This window comes from Colletotrichum fructicola (genome assembly GCF_000319635.2).
Source record: "Colletotrichum fructicola Nara gc5 chromosome Unknown KSG_Nara_v1_contig09, whole genome shotgun sequence".
Lineage (NCBI taxonomy): Eukaryota > Fungi > Ascomycota > Sordariomycetes > Glomerellales > Glomerellaceae > Colletotrichum > Colletotrichum fructicola.
In genome coordinates, this window is record NW_027094059.1 from 2,332,158 (window position 1) to 2,355,902 (window position 23,745).

At 52.4% G+C, this 23,745-nt stretch overlaps 6 protein-coding genes across 6 annotated transcripts; 2 read left to right on the forward strand and 4 right to left on the reverse strand.

Moving 5' to 3' along the window:
- Positions 1-846: 846 nt before the first annotated feature.
- CGGC5_v014931 (uncharacterized protein) lies at positions 847-1,578 on the forward strand (the record flags this gene model as incomplete). Its single annotated transcript, XM_032028125.1, has 1 exon — positions 847-1,578. One exon carries the CDS (start codon positions 847-849, stop codon positions 1,576-1,578), a length of 732 nt encoding a protein of 243 aa, XP_031875573.1.
- Positions 1,579-6,462: 4,884 nt separating this feature from the next.
- Positions 6,463-7,272, reverse strand: CGGC5_v014932 (uncharacterized protein; the record flags this gene model as incomplete). The annotated part of the gene is made up of 2 exons (XM_032028126.1): positions 6,463-7,108; positions 7,163-7,272. 2 exons carry the CDS (start codon positions 7,270-7,272, stop codon positions 6,463-6,465), a joined length of 756 nt encoding a protein of 251 aa, XP_031875576.1.
- A 1,559-nt stretch (positions 7,273-8,831) lies between these two features.
- Positions 8,832-9,749, reverse strand: CGGC5_v014933 (uncharacterized protein; the record flags this gene model as incomplete). Its single annotated transcript, XM_032028127.2, has 3 exons — positions 8,832-9,254; positions 9,306-9,410; positions 9,462-9,749. 3 exons carry the CDS (start codon positions 9,747-9,749, stop codon positions 8,832-8,834), a joined length of 816 nt encoding a protein of 271 aa, XP_031875572.2.
- A 1,052-nt stretch (positions 9,750-10,801) lies between these two features.
- On the reverse strand, positions 10,802-11,113 carry CGGC5_v014934 (uncharacterized protein; the record flags this gene model as incomplete). The annotated part of the gene is made up of 2 exons (XM_066153175.1): positions 10,802-11,049; positions 11,110-11,113. The coding sequence occupies 2 exons, from the start codon at positions 11,111-11,113 to the stop codon at positions 10,802-10,804; spliced, it is 252 nt and encodes an 83-aa protein (XP_066007505.1).
- A 2,813-nt stretch (positions 11,114-13,926) lies between these two features.
- CGGC5_v014935 (Satratoxin biosynthesis SC1 cluster protein 4) lies at positions 13,927-15,214 on the reverse strand (the record flags this gene model as incomplete). The annotated part of the gene is made up of 3 exons (XM_032028128.1): positions 13,927-14,377; positions 14,428-14,936; positions 14,993-15,214. 3 exons carry the CDS (start codon positions 15,212-15,214, stop codon positions 13,927-13,929), a joined length of 1,182 nt encoding a protein of 393 aa, XP_031875571.1.
- Positions 15,215-17,657: 2,443 nt separating this feature from the next.
- Positions 17,658-19,346, forward strand: CGGC5_v014936 (uncharacterized protein; the record flags this gene model as incomplete). The annotated part of the gene is made up of 1 exon (XM_032028129.1): positions 17,658-19,346. One exon carries the CDS (start codon positions 17,658-17,660, stop codon positions 19,344-19,346), a length of 1,689 nt encoding a protein of 562 aa, XP_031875570.1.
- Positions 19,347-23,745: the final 4,399 nt, after the last annotated feature.

The window sequence follows — 23,745 nt, forward strand, 5'->3', positions numbered from 1 at the left end:
GCAGCCCAAGTACGCGCCTTCTGGAACTGAGAGAAACCCGACTCGAAGCACACGCGGCACCGGGTGAGGTGAAGTCCCCAGAAGTGGGGCATCCTGCCGCTCAAAGCTCCCCATAGGCCGGCACCACCTTGTGGTATGGTATATGAGTTGGGTACGTTCTGGAATCTGTCACCAAATCGGGGCTTCGCCAGCCACTGGGCCACTTGGCCTAGTTGGTTGTGTTGTTGCTGCCACGGGTAGCTCGGGCTCTCTCGACACATGTGAATGGGGTATCTTGCCTGGCGGGGTATTAACATTCGAAAGTCGTACTGACCTGCCTACTCAATTTGGTATTTCTTTTTTGCAACTTCATTTTTTATTTTCTAATAGAAAATGGGTTGGAATGGTTTTTTGCTTCCGTGTCTGCCATCGTTTTGCTCATCTTTACGTGGAGGATTCGCGGTTGGGTGCCCCACCCTGAAGCTCCAGTGCATTCTGACCGGCCACATCCAGTACGCACCAGTAACTTAGCCGTCACCCGAGCCTAATAGGTAATCTCAATAGGCACTGGTATTAACGTTCTTCCGTACTGCGACTGGAACTCGCGTACCTTAGGTACCTATTGATGGACGCGAGGCAGACTCTTCACATGCCACGCTCCCCGGAAAGGTAGTGGTCTCCATCATTGCTACTCCAGCCATACTTCAGCGACCCAGCGACCGCCGCTGTGTCTCTACCATGGCGTCTGAGCTGAAGAATCCTTGCGAAAAGGCTACATCTTCTCGTCTCCTCCGGTACGTTCAATTTCTTGGAGTAAGGTTTCATGCTGATAAACTCCCCTCGGACACCAGATAAACCGCCAAGAACATGCAAGAGCGACGAACGCAAGGCCTAGACCCTACAGAACCCAAAGACATACGAACCAGTTTTTCTGTCTTGAGAACGACCGTCACGAAACTCGAGATCGAAGCCAACGCCTACCAGGAGGCCATCAAGAAACAAGATCTCCTTATCGGAGAAGCTTTCAACATCTTGCAGGATCCATCATCGGGCCATCCAATGCGACAGACTCCTTCCATCATCTCCAGAAGCTCCGCAAAGTCCTGGACCGCCTCATTGGAGCACCTTTGGGACCTCTACACGGAGCGCGCAGCTCTCAGAACCAAGCTTATGAAGATTAACGAGGACAAGAAGACGGCGGAGCGTTCAGTGCAAGCGCTCAAGAGCCTCACGATCACCAAGGCCAGTAAGAAAGCCGAAACGCCCACGGGAGATGCTGTCGCGACACTGGCGTCTGCCATGAAGCATCTTGCTCTTCAGACCGTGACGACACCAAAGATTACGGAAGCACAGAAGACGCCGTCTGATTCCAAGCAGCAGAGCAATCAGATCACGCGTTCTAATTGCGGGAATCTTGGAAGGCCTGAAGCGAAGCTTCGTCAGACGACAGAGCCGTCGACCGAGAAGAGGCGAGCTTCCCATGGAAGGTATTCTATTCGCATTGTCGAGGATAATGAGCCCTGGAAGACATACGGCTACCAGGGTGACAACTTTTACGATCACTACGACCACATTCGTGCCCTGGCTCGGAAGCGATGAGCTCATGGGCGGTCGGAACTCTTACAGAAGTCATCACGCCCGCTGGCAACAACGGAAACACGGTCACGTGGGCGAAATTACATATGAATCGTACTCTTCATGAGTAGCAGTCATTTGTGCTCTTCATGGTTATCATTACTCTTCATGAGTAGCCCTCTGAGAACTGGGAGGACAGAGGTAGCAGTTTAGATCCATCAACGTAACTTTCAAAGAAAAAAACAGTGCCACCTGTTTTGTGACCTTTCTTGCTACCAAAACGTCTAAACAAGGCCCGAAGTCATTGGCTGTACCCCCGTGGAAAACATCGAGTCACGGAGGCCCTCTTCACCGCTCCCCAGACGCCCCTAATAATGAAGCTGACTGACTAAAAGCCCTTGGCGAGTACGTATTTGCATCATTGGCCTCAGCTTTGACTTGGCTACGTAACTAGACAATGAACCTGTTCTTGTTTTTCGAGTCTGCCTCCCTCTGAGTAAGAAGGCTCTGCTGGTTGTTGACATGCTTGTTTGTCTCAAAGAGCCCCTGCTCCGGACGAAAGGTATCATCGTTACTCTTTTTAAGTACGGCACTGGACAATGTTGTGTTGTGCGCGTTCTCCTACCCCGATAGACCCTTTGGTGCCGCTCTTCATTCATTCATCTCGGTCTCACCCATATCGTCAATCCGAGCCATGCTGGCAAGGCCGTTGGAGGTGCAGGGATCCTGGATCAGGGCGCCAAAGTATGTTCCGTAGTGATCTGGCTGGTAATTCAAGCAAGCGAGAGTGATGAAATCTTATTACACAGGCACTGGGATGTCGATAGCGGTGCAGTTTCTGCAGGTTCCTCGCAATGCCGTCGAAATTATATGTTGATCTTGAGACTGTGTTTGACCATCTCGTTGGCTTCGAACAGACGGATGCACAATGACAGCATTGCGGGTTGCCAGGGAGACCTCACATTCCAGATAGTCGAAGTCGTGGCGGATGAGACGTTTCAGATCGCTGTCCTTGTTACTGCCTGCGCTATTCTGCTCGTCGTTTCGGTTGCCGTTTCTGGTCCTGCTACCATTGGAGGCTTGGTTGGCATTGAAATTGCTCGCATGGACCTTCCTCACATCATTGCTGGACTTGAAAGGCGCCTTGCTACTGTTGCATCGGCCATCGGTCTAGTCTTTGACGAGTGTGTTCTTCAAAGACTCTCGAGCTGTGGGACCCCGAGCTGCCGGACGTTTGGAAGCACTGTGCTCTTGACGCAGACCACGAGGCACTCATTGCAGTCGTCTTGAGACTGATAGAGGCTCTATTGTATCTTACAATACTTTCCATAACAATCAGTAAAGATAGCTGAAGTATGAGACAAAGGAAGATTTGGAGCGGAGGCAATCTTTCTTCCCTTCTAACTTTTCTTCTTCGCAGTTTACCGCCTAGAGGCGCACCTTATTAACTACTATATAACTCTAATAGGGAAATATATAGAGGGAGTATAACCTCTATAACTAACTTATAAGGTATATAAAAGGAATTTTTAAACTATTTAGCTAAACTAGTAGAAGTAGCCCCCTATTATACTAACGTGGTTTACCAGTCAGCCGCGCATATCAGTCAGCCGCGCACTTTTTCCAACCTTTCAAACATTTTATAAGTTTATACAACCACAACGTATAAAATCAATTAGCTCTCGTCAGTACATGAATCGCTAGACGATTCTACATCTTTAGAACATGTTCGCGCATTATGGCCTGTCTTGCCGCACACACCGCAACGCCGTTGAGCCGACCGACCCTTCTTCGACGGACCCCCTTCTTCACCTTCTTGAGGCGCTGGACGTTTCCCTTTGCCCTTTTCTTCTAGGATAACCTGAGATTCTGCTATACTAAGTGCTCCTCCAAGCTGGACGCGCGTCTTTTTCGCTCTCCGGCGCTTAGCAAGCGCCACATTGGCATCCTGAAGTGTGCGCACCTGATCCGTCAAAATCGTGATCGAGTGTGCCATTGCCTGCGCACCCTTTGCTAGCCGGTCAACTGCCTCAATTATTGGTGTTGGAGAGCTTCCCTGATGGGCTGAGATCCGACTTTTAATAAAGTTAGACTGTGAAAGCGCTTCGTGGCGGTTGGAGGGCGTTTGCGATTGCCAGGCTGGTGGTGTTGAGGGGTCGGTCACAGGAGGTGTTGGCGTCCTTATATGCACATCGAGCTTCCCAATCACATAGTTTGGGTCCCACGGTAAAATACCAGCTCCGCGGAAGGCGGATTTGATATTTTCACTCGTAAAGATCTTGTTGTGGGCCTTGCAGAAGGCAACAAAGAACTCAGATTTCGTGATGTGGTTCACGGAGGATTTGATGAATAGGTTGATTTCATCCCCGTATGCGCGCTTTAAAGGCGAGTAAAGTGCAATATCCAATGGCTGGAGTAAATGGGATGAATGCGGAGGCATACTGACGGTTATAATATTATTCTGCTTGCAGTATTCGTCGAAATCGGCCGATAAATGGCTCTCGTGCCCATCGATTATTAGCATCCGATAGACACCTTTTGCGTGGGCCTGAGTATGCTTATCGAAGTGTTTAATCCAGTCAAGACCTGTCTGATTATCCGTCCATCCATTAGCAGTAGGTTTGATAACCCAGTCGCTAGGAAAACCTGATTCCGTGGTCCAACTTGCAAGGTGATATGCGCCCTTGACAATCACGAACGGAGGGATGCACCAGCCGCCTGAATTAATACATTCAATGACTGTAGCCCATTCACGATTGCCAGTCTGGACAGACTTTGCTTTGCCGCGTCGATCAGCGCGTGTTACCACCATTGACGCGGTGATCATGCCCATCATGAAGCCAGTTTCGTCGAAATTGTATAGGTCCCCCTCTTGGATGCCGTATTTGACCATCATATTGCCCAACAACGCGAACCACTTCGAAATGACCCCTGGATCCTCTTGAAGTGCCCTTTGATAATCATATGGACGATTAAATTTAGTCTTCAGAGTCGGCTGCGAGTCGATAAACCTCTTGGCCCAATGCTTCCCAACGGGTGTCCCATTCCGCGTCCGCAGCAGGAGATTCGCCATATCTTCCACACTAGCGAGTCGCAGGGGAAACCCTCTAAAATCCTGCTCAATAACGTATCGGAGAAGTGTTTTCTCTTCGATCGGATCGAGTTTATGTCGTTGAGGCTGGATACGGTCGCGGCGTAGTCGATTGTTCATTCTGTCGCGTAAGGTACTTTCGGGGATACTGTATATCTTCGCAGCGCTTCGCGTACTGAACTTATGACCTGCAGCGCGTGTCGATCGGATCGCCTCAATAGCAAGAATAATCTTATCTTCTTGGGTGTAAATTGGCATTGCTGTTGTTGAGAAATTACGCGTCAAAGGTTTAAGTGGCTGGGAACAAAGCGCGTTGTGGAAAAAGTGCGCGGCTGACTGATATGCGCGGCTGACTGGTAAACCACGTTATAACTAGTTTAAATTTAAAATTTTCTAAGATAAATCTTATATATATTTCTTATTTAATTAATATAACCTTTGTTATTAATGATATTAAATATCTAGAGAAACTAATTTACTATATATTTAATAATAGTTTAGTTAGTTATAATATATATTAAGTTTTTAGAAAACTTTTAAAACTAACTAAGCTCTCTATTAAAATAAATAGAGATTTAAAAAGATCGCTAAGAACTTAAAAAATAAGAATAACGTAAAGGAGATTAATAGGATATTTAATAAAATGTGTAGTAAATAGCTCTAAGAGCTAATCGCTATTATTACTCTTATCTAAGGATATAGTAGTTAAAGAGACTAGCCTAGGTTAGGGTAGAGGAAAAAAAGGTTCTTATATTCCCTTTAGTTATATAAAAATTCACAAAAGAATTCTTCACACAATGCGGAGCGGAGGTAATGAACATATCTGGAGCGTTAAGGCGTCGTGTAAGGGTCTAGGACAAGGTCGATGCCATTGGTCTAGCCTACTACTACATTACAATAAATCTTCTTGAAGAACAGGAAACAGAACCGTATCCTCCCTATTTCCTGGGCATTCTTATAACCTTGCCATTGACCTTGTCAATATTCCTGGAACCTTCTAGCGAATGCGCCATTGGATTTGGTGGGTCCAATGAGTCGTGGCTGAGGGTCTTGCCGAAGGCCGAACACCGGTCCATAGACCGTGACACGTCGTGGTGAGAGAAGACAGTCCAACAGCCGGCTCGGGGAAGATGAGGTGCCCGACAGCAGTGTGCGTTGATCCGTTTGGCAACTCTTAGAGAACGGCTTCCTGCGAACATAATTGAAGGTGGGCCAGCTGGCACACCTTCCGGAGAACGGTGAAGGAGATAGCGAAAGCTTGGGCTTGATGTGTCTACAGAATCAGAGCTCGTGCCTTGCTCAAATCACTCACAACTTACAAGGCCACTCTGGATCATCCGCCGCGATGTGCTACCACAATAGATTCCTCCGGCTGGCCGGTCGAAGTAGTGCCATATGTGCTAGACTTATCCTCGCTCTTGGTTTCATCTGCACAAGAAGGAGCCTCGTGAAGAATGGAAGACTCATGGGCTTATCCACAAGCCTGCGGGGAGATGAGAAGGGAGGGAAAAATACTGGAATGAAGAAGGTTGACGCCATAATGCGCGGTTGTCTGGCATGTTTGACGGCCTTGGGGACCTAGATCGAAGTACATGAAGCTTTATTGTGACGATACCAGAAACTGACCGCACGCAGCAGTCGGTTATTCCCTCTTCACTACCACAGGGGCTTGAACAGTCTTTTCTTCTCTCTCACGCAGCCCACCGCGCGCTGAGATCAGTTTTGCTGGAGAGAGTGGTGATGCCAAAGCCCTGCTTTGTCAACGATGTCATCGCGATGGCGGGCAATCATCGTTCCCAGAGATGAAACATTGAGTCTCAAGACAGTAGATCGACAAGGACCCCCTCATGGTTGTATGTATCGGTAGCAGGTATGCTCGCACGTCTCAAAGCCTCGTCCCGCTCCTCGACCAATGTGGTGACCTCCTCCGCATGGGATTGTTTTTCGTAGTCCAACTCCTGCTTCAACGCTTTGTTCTTCTTCTCCGACTCGTGCAGAGCAATCTTGCCCTCGTGGACGTCGCGAACAAGGATCTCGAAGGCGTGCTGCATAGGGTAGTCGGGTCTGACCGGGTTGGCCAGTTTCTCGACGCCGAGACCCATGTCGTTGGCCAGCTTAGCAAGTGCGCCCCGTCCGTCCGTCGCGAAGCTGATCTTGGCCGTCGTAGCTTGAATTTCATTGTGGAGCTTCAACACAACTGCCTTCAGGCGCTTGATCTCGGATTGAAGGCTGGCCGAACTAGCGCCGCTTAGCCGTGGGGCAATTTGTTCGATGGCGTGAAGGGTCGTCTGGGTTTCATCATGAAGTATGAGAGTCTTCTTGAGGGTCCACTCAAGGTCTTTGATCTTGCAGCCGAGATGATGAACATAGATCAAATCCCTGCTGGCAAAGAATTTTGAGAAGTGAACTGTCTTCTCCATCTTGGACAAACCACGATCGTCCGTGCTGATGTCGATGCTAGGCCTGAAGCTTTTAGTTCCATGCCTCTAAGGGAAGGAAGGGCGACGAGAGACGTACTTGGACACCAAGGGACAGTCGAAATTGGGTCTCTCCGGGGGATGATCCCATTTCATGGCGTTCTCAGCAGTACCGGTGGTGCCGGAGATTGCGGTAGCTTGGTTGGACATGGTGTATCAGGAAAGAAATTCCCGTTGTTGTCTGCTGGTGAAACAGGATCAAAGAATGAAAAACACGAAGAAAACTAAAGGCGAGGCAAGTGCATACCGATTTGGCAGAATCGATATGGTATTTTCACCGGCCTCAATCCATTATCAGCGGTGAATGGCTCCTTATCAGTTGATTGCAAAGCCCGGCAGGGCGAGAGCATCTTATCTCGGGCTACCAGGACGTTTTCGCTCACCGCCTCGGCAAGCCTCTTTTCTGCCGGTGGGGCCTCGATTGTCCATCACCAGCCACACTGAGCCTTTGATGTGATCGTGAACAATCATTTTGTTTTGGGCAAATTTAGCTGCTGCAGGATTTCAACAGCTGCTAAGCTGAGTGAAACTTTGATACGACCTTGCCACGGAGATTTGCGTCGCAACCGCAATCCTGCCCCAAAATTATCTGCAACCCACAGCATCTTAGCGCAGAGCCACAGTACTGTTTTCGGTGCAGCCGCAGTGCATGATTGGCACGCGACATGGGTGGCGCCGAAACCTTGCCCTTGGCGTGCTTGGCTCCACCACCTTGATTCAACGACAACGCCATCTGGAATCGAAATTTGGCGATGCCGCGTAGTAGGCGCGTGCCGTCTGGCAACTGGTCTGTGAAGAAAGTAAGGGTCCAATACCCGATAATAGCGAAGCTTGCGAAAAGACAGCGAACACTGGGGCTATTCTAGCCACAGCAGACAAAGGCACCAAGTGGCTGGGTGGTGCAAGCTAAGCATTTGAGCGCCTGAGTCTGCATGAGCAGCACTGCTGCAGCAGCATCAAGCCTTCGCTTTAGTAGCGCAATCGCCAAATCATAACAACTACATGGCAATAAACAATATGCCGAGAAACGAACTCGGTAAACACAAGTCGCATCATCAGCAGTGACAAAACGCATACGTGCGGAAAACAGAACTTGAAAAACAAAAGCAAAAAAAGAGTCAAAAAATGGAGTTGAACCCTTGCTCTCTGGTGGACCAGAGTGGTACTAATGAACCGGCGCGGCGTGACCTGCAAGCCGGGGCCCTACGACTGCACCACCCGACTCAAACCAGCTCTTTTCCCCTAGGGTTGCTGAGAATTCCCGATCGTTTCTTGCCTAAGACCCTCCGCCAGCTCCCACGCCCCGGTGCGACCCACTCATTCTCACCTTTGACTTGACTCAACCTATCAGAGCACAGTTCAACTGAGCCGGCCAGTATCATCACTGAATCCCAAGTGGTGAGCTCGTTTGACCGCATGCCCTTTGTCGGACTCCGTGACAACGACGATGACGCAGACGATTTACGAAAGGAAAATGTCCACGGAATTTCAAAATACACAGAACAACGCTATTGAGAAAGAATGTGGAATCAACATGTAACATAGTGGTATTGACTTCTATCATCTCGTCCAAGTCATTCTAATCCAGCTTCAAAACCTATTCAATCAGACCTTCTGCATTTCAATGCCCCTGAGCATCCGACGAAGCTCAACGTCTTAGACGCATAGGGTGAGAACTTCTAGACCTCTCCTTACACCCACGGTGATATTCAGACGGGATGAGGGCACTCTTGCATGAACTCATCCAGGTCATCCTCCTTCCAAATACGCTTCTCAAAGATAGTCTCCCGTTGATTGAAGCCTGGGAGGATGCGAGACCACAGCCAGCGAAGTGCAGCACGCGAGACGGGCGCCTCGTCATCGGGTGCGGCTGGGGCGTTGCCGGGAGTCGTGGCGCTGGCGTAGGGTAGGCGGTCGACGATGGGGTCCGGGTCAGGCTCGGACGGGCTCGGCAGAGGGGCGCAATCGGCGACCTCTGAGTCAAGTACAGTGGGCCTGTCCATGTCCGCTGTCGTTGTGGGGACCGGTTGACTAGCCTTATCGGCAGGGCTGTCAAGAAGCAGGGGCTGAACATTGCTGGCGGGGTCGGTGGGAGCGACGAAGAGACGGGCGATATCATGCTTGGACGCGTTCTACTGATCCAAGGCATCAAGGAGCGTCTGGTAGGTCTCGTGGCCCTCTACAGAGCTCTGAAGATGCATGGCGAGGTAGTCGGCGCGAGCATCTGCGAAGCGATTGATGAGCTCCTCTTCGCGCTCTCCCATGGGGTTGTAGACCTCCCAGCTGCGCTTGACACGGAGAGTCAGGAACACGCGCTGCTAGAACGTCTTCCGGCGAACGTGCGGCAAGTTGCTGCGCAATTCCTCAATGCCGTCTTGGACCAGCTTGATGTGGTTCAGGGCGTCGGTGATCATGGAAGCCAGGCGGGTTCGGAGCTTTTCAAGGTAGACGTTGCGCTCGAATTTGCGGTTCTTGTTAGCAAGGCGGCGGCTCAGAAGTATGCAACAGGCGAGGTCGTCGCCCAGCAGGAAATCGGCTCGGGTAGTCCAAGTGAGGCCTGGAATATGGCGGAGAACGTCGTGGTTGACTCGGCGCGCGGCGGGATTGGTGTTGGCCGTGAACGACATCGTCGCGCGAAGGTACGCGAAGCCTGATCTGAGCGTCAGATAATGTTTGGGACGGCGTTCCTTATGATAGAATGGTCTTACCTGGCCAGCTGCGTCGGATCGGGGCCGCGGCCTGGCTTGATGAGTATGACGCGTTGAAGAAGAAAAAAAACAAGAGGATGAAAATTCGCGAAGGAGATTCAGATGGACGTAAAGTGGGGCGCGGGTTGCTAGCGTCAGTCTCGCGAAAGGAACTACCTTAGGCCATGCAGAACCACGCCAGCCTTTCAAGTGGCCGATCGAGAAGTGAGATACCAATGATGTTTCCGATTATCTTACTGGCTCATTACAAAGTGGATCAAAGCTGAAGCTCCCACTGGCCTGAGGCGTCCACAGCCTGCCGCACTAGTGGACCCAGGGTGCACGTCAAGGTGAGAGAGCACTAGGCAATACTACTGGTGAATGGTCAACTCATGGCATCATTGAACCGATGACCCGACCTCTCGACCACCGGGTTTAAGTACGGATTGGGACGTGAGCCTCACGCCACTGGATGCGAAGCCTTGGTGGGCAGGTTAGAGTCATGTGTCGGGGTCTGTAGGGCCCCAGCTCCAATCGGTGGCGCCGAGCCTGCCAATTGCTATTGGTTCAAAACCACCCAGTGGCTTCTTTTTTGCTTTTTGATTCCCAGACTGGCTATGCATCTTCACTGATGGTTCATCAATTGCAGGGCAGTCTTCATTACGCATAAAGATTTGAGCATGATAGAACTAGTTTTGTTCCATCTTCCGAAGCGCCATACGACAGGGTTCGATTAGAGACATGACCATCGTATGAACAAAACCGTATGAACCAAATTTTCCTGAGGTATTGCTTCAACACGCGTGACTGGACGTGATGAGTCACGTACGATAAATGGTAGATGAGGATTAGTATAATGATGATAATTGATGCAGTACGAAATCGCTCATCCACCCACGTCCGAAGACCTCTGCCATTATCTGAACTGACGTCGGCAGGTATCTTGATCACTTAATTTTCCTTCAAGACGTATGCTAGTCCAGAGCAGAGGACTATCGCGAAGCATGATGTTCGTGTTGACGATCTGAAGTCGTTGTTCTTTGAGACGCGGCATCAGGGCCACTCGATAACGTGTAATTCTTTTGCGGGCCTTGCGAAGGTCGAGTGCGCATATTGGACAGCTCAACCGCTGGACCGGACCTCGGGTAGGCTTTACGAGATGAACAACCGCTCGAGCTGGCCAAGGGTCTCGGCGAGAGCATCGATTGCTGTTCGTTGACGACCTTTTCAAGAAATGTTGCTTTGAATCCTTGTCAGCCTTCCCGTGCTTGAGTCTGATTATGTAGAGGTTGAAACGCACCCATTTCATGGATCCAGCTGGATGGCGAGGGTTGGATATTGCAAGGTCTTGGTCTCGACATCGTCGTTGACTCTTGGGCGGGTGATATGTCGGCGTCAGAGTCTGTTGCTGTGATCGAGGACAAGCGATTCTGAAGAGATCTTTGACAGATAATTGTCGGTGCCATTTCCAAAGAAAATTGAAAGAGATTGATATTGTTCGCGGGCTTCCCCAACAAGGCCTGAAAGCCGTGGTGGAATACGAGGTGGACAAGGTGGACAAGTTGGACGTCGTGGCTAGACCTTCAGGCCAATCTTTGTTGCTGAAAAAGGTCACTATTAGCGATTTCTCCTTTGCGCATGCGATTCCAGATCGGCCCTCTTAACTAGGTCTGCGGCAATGAGCCTCTCCGTTTGTCCGTCTCAGTCGTGTAATGCAGATGGAAACTCGAGATTTGACAAAAAGAGCTGCCGCAAAGCATCCAAGGTGTCAAAGACGCCATCTCATCTTCGCAGTCGGCGACCTTGATCCTTCGAAACGGCATGCTACGCCACGCCAAGACGCGCTGTCCGCCCATTTGTCCGCCGCCCTTCATCGTGATCGCGTCAAAGGTCGCCGACCAGTCGGCACCGTTCCCACCAACCACGCAAACCCAGTCTAACCAGATGTCAACCCATCAGCCGAAGTGAAAAAGACGACGACGAGAAACCGGCAACAGCAATGAAATCACCTCCGCGGCGTCCCGTCCGCTCAAAAGTGGTTCCGATAACGAGAAGGGTCTTTTGACCTCGCTGAGCCCCCGCGGTGTGGGACGCGTCGGCACTTCGCCGCCGCCGCCCGGCGTCTCCGGCCGAGTGGCGGACATCGGAGGAATGGTGCTGCGGGAACGAGTCCGTCATGTTTTCGTATGTGGGAGAATGGCCAGCCTGCTTCGGGGTCAACGGCGTACCGCCGAAACGTCGCCAAGCCAACCCAGAGTCAGGTGAAGCCCGACGTATCTCCATTCGCTCGTCTCCCGGCTGCCCGCCGCGGCGGCCAGAGGGGGGGCGAGCGCTGCGGGGCGGGAGGCGTTGGCGCCGAGAGAGATGGGCAAACACCCAAGAAGCTCCCAAGATGTGCTACGAAGCTTAGCCCTTGCAGATCCTCCTTCCGGAGGGACTTGGCGGGTTTCTTGGTGCGACGATGGCACGTGGGGCGGCTGGCTTGCTGGTTTGGTGATGGGAGAAGAGGGAGTATGTGGCTGGGCTGTGGTTGGCTGTGGTTGGCTCAAGCTTGCCCGCGGCGCAAGCAGCAAGCTTGGCCTTTGACGATGTCTTGGGTCGCCGAGTGGACGGTTCCTGGAGGGCGAGCCAGGGTGATCCCGACACAAGAGTTGAAACATGAAACAGGAGTCCCCTCGAGTCAAGTATGGGAAATTTGAGAAACGTTTTCTTGTTGGTAGGAGGAGACGAAAATCAGGGGTTGCTTTCGTAACCAGCGGGGTGAGAATCCGATGGATTGGACCGAGGAGAAACTCCGACTGGACGGTCGCCCAAGGACGCAGTGGCGTTTGGCGACTGTTGAAGGTTCTTGGAATACGTCGTACCTCGAGGCAAGACTAGGAAATTTGCCCGCATACTCTGCCGAGTGATGGTTCTGGCATCGGTTGCGTCGTCTAGTGTCTGAATGGTTGCTGCTGCTTTGGCCCGTCGAGGTCTGAGTTGCCACGCTTCACACGCGTCCCACGGAGGCGCTCATCTGCCCGAGAAAGACACTGATGAGGTTCAAAGAATGCGCACGTCGACATGGCAGTCAGCATGCAGCGCACGCACTCTGTTTTTGCTCGAAGAACGGTCAGCCATGGATATGCAATGGAGAGATGCAGCGGGCTCGGGAGCGGATACGGGAAGTGGGACACCGCCCTAGGGAGGCCCCAAGACCTGCAGGTTGACGTTGGTTGGTGCTGCAGGTGCTGCCCGGACTGCCTGGTACTGCACCACCGTTTGGGTAACAGGCCAGCGGGCTCCAGCGGGCGAGCGGGATTCGTCCACTGCTGGGGGGGGGGGGGGGGGGGTTACCCGCTGAATAGACTTCCAGCGGCTGCAGCGGCCCCGCTAGCTTCTTTCCCTTTAGCGTGCTCTTAGCACTCGCTTAAGCCCCACCCAACCAGCTGCTGCCCTGCACCTTTTCAGGAACAAAACCTCGAGCTTGTTGGGAGGCATCAAGGTTGAGTTCAAGCCCATACCCCATTGGCGCTTGCTGTGCGAAAGACTGGCTGAAGCATATCGCGAGGGGAGCAAGGAGATTGGGCTGGACTAGCTTCGATTGTTTCGTTTGTTCGGCGTCGATTGAGGGTCCCCACTCTAATCGTCAGCCATCGGAACTCTTTTTGGTCGTCTTTTGTCGTCGGAGATTGGCTAAGAGTGGCGGACTTTATTGGACTCATTGAACAGAGGCGGGAAGGACGACCCTTTCCTGTGTGGAAGCCGCGGGTTCAGCTGACGGGCGGTTCGACGATGGATTACGTGGGCTTTTGTGGCATAGCGCTGTCAGCTGGGTCACGGTGCTTGGCGATGTTTTGCGCTCATGTTGCGTTTGGCTAGCGGTGACAGCGTTTTGGAACGCGAGATGAGTCTGTGGGATCAATGGATTGTCGTGAGAAAGGAAATCTTCATGTTTTGTCATTACTTCGTATGCTGTTTGATGTCATCGTCTGCGGACACCCTGTAAAGTGCTATGTACTGAAGTCAAGAATGACTTGATCTTTGTTACTGAAAGAATCGCCCAACACAATTCCCATGATCCAAAGTCAAGGCTTTGTGCCGAGCCATGTTTGCGGGTGCCGCTCGTGGCTTTACTTCATACGCGGTTCTCCATCATTTCCTTGACCGCCACCTTGCTTGACCTGTCCAGCTTCGTGCTTACACGTTTTGGTTTCGTTTTCGATTCGTACTTTTCGATAGCCTCAAGCTCCAGCCCGAGGACCTCCTCGATATCCGTCATTTTGAAATCCGCTTGCCTAGGTGTTGGGTCATTTCGCCAGGTTGATGCCTCGCTGTCCCACGAGCCACCGTGCATGTCGTCTCTTCTCCTCCGGAAACAGCACGGGAAGTGTCTGCTCGTCCAAATAATCACGCGGTTGTATGTCTCTTCTACCAGCGGCCTGATTCCCGGGATAGAGAGGGCTATTAGAGTTGCACCAATCTCGGCGACCTCAATCGCTAGCAAAGGGCTGTAAATCCATGACTGGTCGGGTTGCCATTGGCCGTTGATGACCAATATGAGACGGACAACAGAGATGGCGACTACACTGCTCACGTCAGTTGTTGCTCCTCCCATAGGCAGAGACTTCTGACTTACAGGATACCGGGAAGCAAGATGCAGGCCAGTTGGATCTTGCGCTTCCTCGTCATTTCCAGCATCCTCAGCATGGCAATCGGGATTCCGAACAACACAAAGTCGCACAGCAATGAGACGGCGGAGTTGATTCCGTACACGAAGCCCCAAGGCAAGCATTTGAACTGGTTGAACTGCGTTTGCCACTCGTACGGCCAGATGGCTGTTACCGGTAGACAGTGGAAGACAATGAGTAGCATCTGCGTCAGCCACCCGACGAAGAGAAAGCCTGCGAGGCCCTTGATCGATCGGAGGAAACCGTTGTGAATTCCGCACACACGATAATAAAACGCCAGTCCAGAGTACCGACAGAAAAGCAACGCCGTCGAATAGATAAGATGCGCCGTAAAATCGAGAATTTCCGTTTCTTCCAGGGTATCCTGCGTCATAACATACTGGATATACTCAAAGTGCCGACCCGATCCGATGTTGATGAGAATAATACATAGAGGCACAAACGCAATGAACATCGCCTGGTCACCATCGCATTAGCACTAGTACTCAGTCACCACCTTGAATTTGTCCTCACCATTCCGATAACAGCAAGCGCGTCATCAACACCGAAGCTTTTCCTCAGGAAAAATCTCGAAAAGGCGCGGCCATTGACAACCACCAGGGTCAACACGAACATGGCGATGGACGCCGCCATCGACGGCGTATCCCGATCCTCATCGAGGTACGCGACGCTGATCTCCTGCGGTATGCGACCGGCCTGGAAGGCATCTGCAACTGCAGCGTCGCCGCCGGTCATGGCGACGGTTATCGTTGTGCTGTTGACGAACCAGTATGGCGTGGTACCATTTCCCGTGGCGTCTAGCAAGAGAAACGCACACCTCATTCCCTCACGAACATCTGCGACGGGACAGTATACGAGAAGAATGCGCACCCCCTCAACAACTTATGTATATTGCAACCCTTCTATTACCCGCTCCTCTTGGATGTGCCCTCCCACCCTTCTAGCGGGATAATGCGTTCTCCCCTGCATTCTGAGTTCGGATCCGATCGGATGACACAGATTCGCCAACTCTAACGATGGTTGGCATGGATGGGTGGGTTCGCTATAGAGCTCGCATGGCTTGGCTTCCATGCCTAACAGAGTGAGGCTGCCAAGAAGGTTGGCGCTTGTGTCTGGACTGATATAAAGCTTGGAAAAGCTTACCTTTCCAGCCTTTTTGGGGGAGGACGTCCGTGCCATCGGCAGTTGGCGAAGGCTGCACTCCCTCATGTTGCCGCCGCCGTTGACAGATTCATGTCAAACTGATGGGCACAATCAATGATAATTATCCCTTTTTCTCTGAGAATCGAATTGTTTTGATAGGTGCGTCTTTTCGAGGATACTGACTACCCGCGGGAGAGGGGCGTAGATGGTGTTGCGGTTCACGCCGTGGGTTAAGGTCGAGCGTTGAAGCTCTATTCACCCGATGTCTGGCATCCATCCCTGCTTAGCGTGCGGCTTGTGGGGGAAAGTCGGAGGCCAATCGTGATCAAAAAATGAACTGCTCGGAGAGTCCGTTCTGCGGGGGGATGCTACCCAAACACATTTGGCAAATCCCGGCGATTGCAGTGGAGCCTGCGAAGTTGGGTTTGGCTGGGGGCCCATCTCTCGTTCCGGGCGAGGAGCATTTGTGTGGTTCGTGATATGAACCAGGGTGGTTAAACGAACTTGCGGCACAGGGCAGACAAAACGTTGGCGTCCCGGAAGCACTGGCGGATGTTTCTGCGGAGAGCCCAGCTCCGCAACAGAATGACTCGTCCTGGCGGCTGGAGGACGACTCGCGCTCGGTATCTTGGGGCTGTTTTGCTCGTGGGTGTTTGCGATTGCACGATCGTGGGGGAGAGATCAGACGGTGAAACATGATTCGACCGTCTCAGATGAACAAAATGTCCGAAAGTAGCACGGGTGCCTGAGAGACGTCAGATTCCATGGAATATTCTCCCATCGTCAGTCCATTCGCGCGACTTGGTCAGTCGTTTTTTCTCGTTCGGGGATGGCGTATCTTGCGGCCTGATGCGAGTGCACATCAATGATGCCATGGTTGAATTTGAGGCGAACCATTGTGCGGGGCACATCGTCGGTTGATAGTTCAGCCTCGATTCTGAGAGTTTGTTCAAGTTCCTTGGTTGTTTGCGATGGTCGATGAAGGGTCCATTTTATATGTCAATGTTGTCCCGCCAGACAGATGGAAATAGTTATGATACCGTGCCAACTTGACGATCAGCCCCCTGTCGTTCAACCCGAGCTCAGCGCACTGTCGGGTATCCTCATCATGGTCCAGTAAGGCCTGACCTTGACCATCTCGGAGCTCGGTGGGAATGTCTTCTTTTTGGTTGATCGCCTCTGTCTGGAGCTTGAGCTGTGCATCATGCTTCGAAGTCGAAGCGGGGTTTTCTTGAACCATGGCGCATCGTCCACCCATGCATGGTGGTTGATGAATGCTTCCGTGCCACGACAGACATCGGGGAGAGCACATAAGTGGACTCTGTCGGAGGACAAGCCATGTCATGCTGCGATCCGTCAAAGTCATGTCGATGTGCTACACATACACGACGAGAGGTCCATCCTCGCAACCCGACGAATCGGCGGGATGGGGCATGAACGGTCACCTGACAATCTTGCGATGTGAAATGCTGCTGGGAGTATCGTTGAAGGTTGATTGATGTAACGATGGGCCACAGACCAAATTGTCATAGAGTCGCTTTGGATCTATGTATGTGTTGTGCGGTGGGGAGAAGACCAGACTGCCTGGTGGTTTGCCAGCATCCAAGGCAGGTGTCAATGAAGTCAGGTAGCTGCCCTACATAGTTTGTTTTCCCGGTGAGAGCTGAGGTCAAAGAAGAGGCAAGTGGATGGCCAGTGGCATCCTCCTGTGTGGGGCACCACGCTCTCGCCGACGGCACTGGAACCACACTCGGCCCTGGGCACTGTATTTGTCGCGCTTCCTTTTCTCTGTTCACAAGTAACCACATCCAAGCAGCAACCAACACAGAGACATCAACTTCGGCCTTTTTGGGTTCTTTTGTTTTCTTTTGCAGTTGTTACCAAAGGCATCTTTCATACGACACAAATTGGCTTCAAAGTACTTCCCTCTCGCCTAATTTTTCTTGCCATCCACTGTTAGTGTAATACGTGGGATACCACCAAAATTCTTAACAGCGGAAAACCCTTCAATTCTCGCCTCCAGCGCCCTCCCGCGATGGCCTCGCAGCCTCCGGCGGGCTCTGGACCGATGCCGGCCTCCTCGGCCGGCCCTGATCGAGGCTCTGGAGCCCCTCCGGAGCCGTCCCCAACCTCAAGGGCTAAACGCCGCCGCGATACCGAGGCCCAGCCAGCCCGGCCCAGCCTCGTGGGAAGCCAGCCCGACGCCTCTACGACAACCCCCTTAACGGCTAAGGGACCCTCAACTGTGAATGGGACAGCTGCTGGAGCTGTCCTTACAGCCCTTAGTGAAGAGGCCAAGCTCTACGAAGCCCGAAAGGATGTCTTTATGGCTATCGCCCAGTCTGTAGACAACGTGGTCTCTTGCTTTGAGGGGCCTAGGAAGCAGATCGCGAAGGAGGCTACAACCTACGTAGTTCAAGCCTTGAAGAGGATCATGGGGAACGGAACGGCGGCCCCGACCCCGAGCCGGAATTGGGCTAAGGTGGTAGCTTCGGCTGAATCTGCAGCTGCAGCCCCAGCCCAAGCCCCGGCCCCGGCCCCGGTCCGCACCCAAAACCCAATCCATCCCCAGGCTCAGACTCAGACTCTAGCCCAGCCAAAGGAGGACCTCCGGGTCTTTGCCCGCATCCCCGAGGAGGGCCTAACGGCTGCTAGGAAGCATGCCCCTTTTGCCCTCCGCCGGAAGGTCTGCCAGGCCCTTGGCCTGCAGCTAGCAGATATCCCACATATCTACCACATCGCAACTGGCTACTCACTGAGACCCCTGAATAAGCAGGTTCAGCAAGCCCTCCTTACGGACAAACAGAAACTAGCAGACAGTCTTGGAGCCTATAAGGTTGAGACCCCTACTAAGTGGTTCACCTATGTTGTCCCACGCTGCCCTGCTAAGCTATGGACTATCGATGGGGATACCCTCGACCCAGCTACTCTAGTTGAAGAGGAGGTCTTTGCACAGACAGGATGCAAGCCTATCCGGGCCCGCCAATCCCAACTTGGCGTGAATCCTATCACAAACGAAGTCTCTTGGATCATCTCCTTCTCTGTAGAAGTACTACCCTTCAGGCTCTTCAACCAAAGCAGCAGATCTCAGCTTATCCAGAAGAAAAAGACCCTCATCAGACATGACCCTGGTTGCCAGGGATATCATTCAAACCGGTACTGTAACCGACAGCCACTCTGTAGCAACTGCAGCAGGCCCGCAGGCTCCCATGAGACCTGGCCCTGCATAGCCAGACCGAAGTGCGCTAACTGCGCCGGCCCCTTCCAAGCCAACCATAAGGACTGCCCAGCAAGGCCCTTAGTGGTTAACGGCTCCCCCACCCTCCCAGGTCGGAAGGAACTCTCCCGGATCCGTAAAGCTGGGCAGAAGGCCTATGAGGCCCTCTATCAGAGCAGTCAGGCCGGCACCCACGCCCGCAGCACCCAGCAACCTAGCAACAGCCTGACGAGCCCTCAGCCTGGCTCTAAGCGACCACGAGCCCCTACCCCTACCCAGGACTCAATCATCGTAGCGGACGTTAGCGATACAGCAAGCTCTAGCAGTATGGAGGAGGATGAGAATGAGGCTGAAGCAGACGTCTCTGACAACAACCCTATCCTACCACCACTACCTACCCAGCATACCCCAGCTACCTCAAGCAGCAGGGTCCAGCGGGTAGCTCAGAAGCCTGATTATAACGTTATTAATGCCTACACCCACCTCGACCTCGACTCGGAGCAGTAGGCTCAGGACGGCTCCCCCACGGGTATTACGGGTCGCCCAGTGTAACGTGGGGAAGAGAAGCCCAGCTCATACAGCTCTTCTAGAGCTCTGCTGGGCAGATCAGATCGATATAGTCCTGATCCAGGAACCCTGGATAGGCTATAGAGATAAGATGCAGATTAACACACACCCAGGCTTTAACTCCTACGTACCAGTTGACTTCTGGAACAGCAGAGACACAAGGCCTAGGGTTATGACCTACACACGCAAAGGTCTAAGGCTGCAAATACAGCAACAAAGGCCTACCCAATCAAGAGATATCTTGTGGGTGAAAGTTGGCGACCTCACTATTATGAATATATATAGGCCGCCAGATGAGCCTATAAACCAAGCAACCAGCCTCCTTCTAGATTACCAACCGCCAGAGAGAGCCCTTATTGCTGGGGACCTTAACGCCCACCACTCCTCATGGGAACCTGGGTCCCCTAGCCGAAATCGAGGAGACGATATTGCAGAATGGGCGGAAGGCTACGATCTTCTGTTTATTGGGGAGGTTGGGGCCCCTACCCATACCCACGGGCATACCCTCGACCTAACCCTCTCAAATATCCCCTTTACTGAGGCTTATATCAGCCCACACCTACACCCAGGGGCTGACCACGAAGCCATCACAACAATTATTCCTATGAGTAGGGCCCAGGAACAAGGACGCCAGGCTAACCAGCTCTCAGTACCAGAGTCAGCCCTACCACGGCTGATCGACCTAGTAAAGGCTGGGGCTACAGCCTTACCTACTCTAGGGGAACTGCCCAGCCCAGCAGAGCTAGACACCCTAGCTGCCCAACTGGTCAGCCTCTTCTATACAGCTATTCAAGCTGTAGGCAAGAGACGGACTAATCAGGGTAGGGGAGCCCCCTGGTGGACAGAAGAATGCTCAGTAGCCCACCAAGCTGCTATTAAGGCTAGGCGCCAACAGGCCCAAGAACCTGGGCTGGTCATACCTCCCCCTATCCTAGAGGAACAAAAGGTCTTCTTAACAACCGTTAGAAGGGCAAAACGCGCCTACTGGACTACTAAGGTTGAAGAGGCTAAGACAGACCAAGATCTATATAAGATCATAGGCTGGCGGAAGTCAAGCCTAGCAGTTAAAGCTCCGCCTCTAATAGTAGAAGGAGAGACGATCAGCAACACCTACGACAAAGCCCAAGCCTTACGAAAGGCCTTACTCGAACGGTTTAGCGCTAGAGATGACCTACCTGGGAACCCTTTTGCTATCCCAGTGGTCACAAGGCGTCTTATACCCTGGCAGGATACAGTTAGTATAGAGGAAGTACGCCAGGCTACTCTAACAGAGACTACAACCCCTGGGACTGATAGGATTACTACAAAGTTACTACAATGCACCTGGGGTTTAGTAGCTAGGCCTATACAGCAGCTCTTCCAGGCCTGCGTACAGGTAGGCTACTTCCCTAGACCCTTCCGCAAAGCGGAGGTTGTTATGATCCAGAAACCGGGGAAAACAGACTTCTCTAAGACTGGGTCCTGGCGCCCGATATCTCTATTATCCTGCTTAGGCAAAGGCTTAGAGCGGTTGATAGCAAAAAGGATGGCCTACCTTACCATCCTAGAAGGGGTCGCCAGCCCACAGCAGGTTGGAGCCTTACCAGGGAGGGCTGCAGTCGACCTGACAACCTGCCTAACCCATGAGATAGAGAGGGCTCTAGATGCAGGGCTTACAGCCACGCTAGCAACAATGGACGTTAAGGGGGCGTTTGACTCCGTTCTACGAAACCGACTTATTATCAGGCTACGGCAGCAGGGCTGGCCAAGCAGCCTGATCAAGCTGATCTACACCTTCACCTCTAGCCGAACAGCCCGGGTCAGGCTAGAGGATACTACTACAGAGGACTTCCCTCTATCCTGTGGACTACCACAAGGCTCTCCGCTGTCACCTATCCTCTTCCTGCTCTATATAGCTGATATCCTAGCTGATGATCAGAAGCTACGGTTTGGCTATGCAGATGATATAGGCTTAGTAGCTACTAGCCCCTCGCTAGAAGAGAACGCTACAGCCCTAGGCCAGGAGATCACCAGTATCCTCAGCTGGGGAACAGAAAATAAGGTCGCCTTTGACCCAGCTAAGTGTGAGGCAATCCACTTCAGCAGAAAACATAAACAGACAACAAACCTACCCGATATCCAAGCGAGAGGCCTGACTATTAAAGCCTCAACAAAGCCTGTAAGATGGTTAGGGGTCTGGTTTGACAAGAGACTCACCTTCCAACACCATGTAGGAATAAAGGTAGCAGCAGCAAAGAAGGTAGCCTATTTCCTACAGCACCTTACAAACACAAAAGGGGGGCTCCCAGCAGCTGCAGTCCGAAAAGCAGCTATTGCTTGCGCCCTCCCGATAGCCTTATATGGAGCGGAAACCTGGTATGCAGGCCTGACTAAGCCAGCTCTAAGCAGCAACAACAGTACTAGTAGCAGTACTGCTTCACAGATAGCTACAGTTGGCACAGGGCAGAAGGGTCTAGCCTGTAGAGTCGGAAGAGTTCTTACAGCAGCAGCAAGGGCTATCCTACCTGTCTGGAGGACCACACCAACCAGTGCCCTCATCCGAGATGCTGGCCTACCTACAGCAGAGGTAGCCCTCGAGGCAGCGCGACTACGCTTCGCTACACGCCTACAGAAGGTTGACCAACAACATCCCTTGGTCCCAAGGCTTCTACAGCCAGGGGGGCAGCAGACCAGGCTCCAAAGGACAGCTGGCCTCTTACCTAAGTGCCCAAGGCCAGCACTTCTACAGCCGCAATACCTCCCAGGGTCCTATAACCTTATAGTTACACAGACGAAGGAAGTAGCAGCCAGGATCTTCCAGGCCTGGCTCAAGACGGTGCCAAAAGAGCATACTATCATCTACTCAGATGGCTCTAAAGCCCCTGATGGCGCTACAGGATTTGGCTTTGTCATCTACCGTAAGAATAAACGCATAGCCCAGGGCTGCGGACGCCTCGGCATAGCAGAAGTATTTGATGGCGAGGCCGAAGGGGCGAGGGCAGGGCTCCGACGGGCCCTCCTTACCTCCCAGGGCCAGCCTATACATATCTGTATCGACAATACCAGCGTTATCCAGGGGATCCGAGGCATGGCCCCAGACTCCTCACAAGCTGCCTTCCTTGAGATCCAAGAGGCAGCTAGGATATACAACATACAAACCCACTGGTCCCCAGGGCACCAGGGTATCAAAGGAAACGAGGAAGCAGACATCCTAGCTAAGGAGGGCACAACCCTGCCAGTCCCTAGGGGCCAACTAGCTACCCTATCAGGGATCAAACGGCTTGCTAGAGAGCGAATATACCGCCAGCATAGAAGATGGTGGAAGCAAGAGGCAACGTCCTGCCACACCCAACTAGGGCTAAAGGCTTCCCTCGCCTGCCCTCCTGAACTGACCCTGCCACGGGCGATCCTTCACCATCTCCTGGCAGCCCGTTCAGGGCATGGAGACTTCGAGCAATATCACCAACGCTTCAACCATACAGAAGCACTACTTACCTGCTCCTGCGGGGAGGCAAAGGCAGTAGACCACCTAGTCTACTGCCGAAAGACCTTAGTGAGGCGGCTTCAGTGGCCCACCCTCCACCCTTCTAGTTCACAGGAGCCTATAGGGCCTATAGGATCTCTTGAGCAGTACTATAAGGGGCTAATTACTGATCATGAAGGCTTCCAGGCCTTTCTCTCCGTGACAGACTTCTTCCAGAAGATCTGCCCGCGGTACTAGGGACTAGGTCTTGACCTAGACCTTAGTAACAACCCCCTCCTCGTAGAGGATCGGAAGACCACAACGGAACTAGGGAACCAGCGGGAACTAGGGACAAATAGAACACATAGTAGCCCACGGGCAAGATTTGGAGGACGTTAGGAAGAGGCGTGTACTGTAGAGTATATAGCTTGAGCCGGCGACCCTCCACGCCATATACCCCTCGGGAGGTCGGCCGCAAGGGCGGCTGCGCCCTTGCCGCCACGGCGTTAAATATAACAACAACAACAATTGGCTTCAAAGCATTTGTTATCACCAGACTTTGTGCCTTTATTGCTCGGTGGCACCTGCAAGCGAGTCTTTGTCTGTTCCACGAGGTTTGCTGGTAAGATATAGCTCCATTGCCTGACTTGAGCTCTTGGAAGCAATCTAACCCAGAGCAGATGGCATCATCCCGCGCCGAAGGCGAAAATGGGGGATCTAGCCCCAACACGTCGTCTTCTATCATCGGCCAGAACTCTTCGCAAAGTTTCCGAACGGGCACCGCGGTATGAACCTGCTGCCCTTTTACTCCGAATATCTTGTCGTTCTACTTGCTGATGATATTTCCAGTCTTCTGAGACAGGGCCGTCAACCCCGAGATTCCCAGCCAGTGTGAAC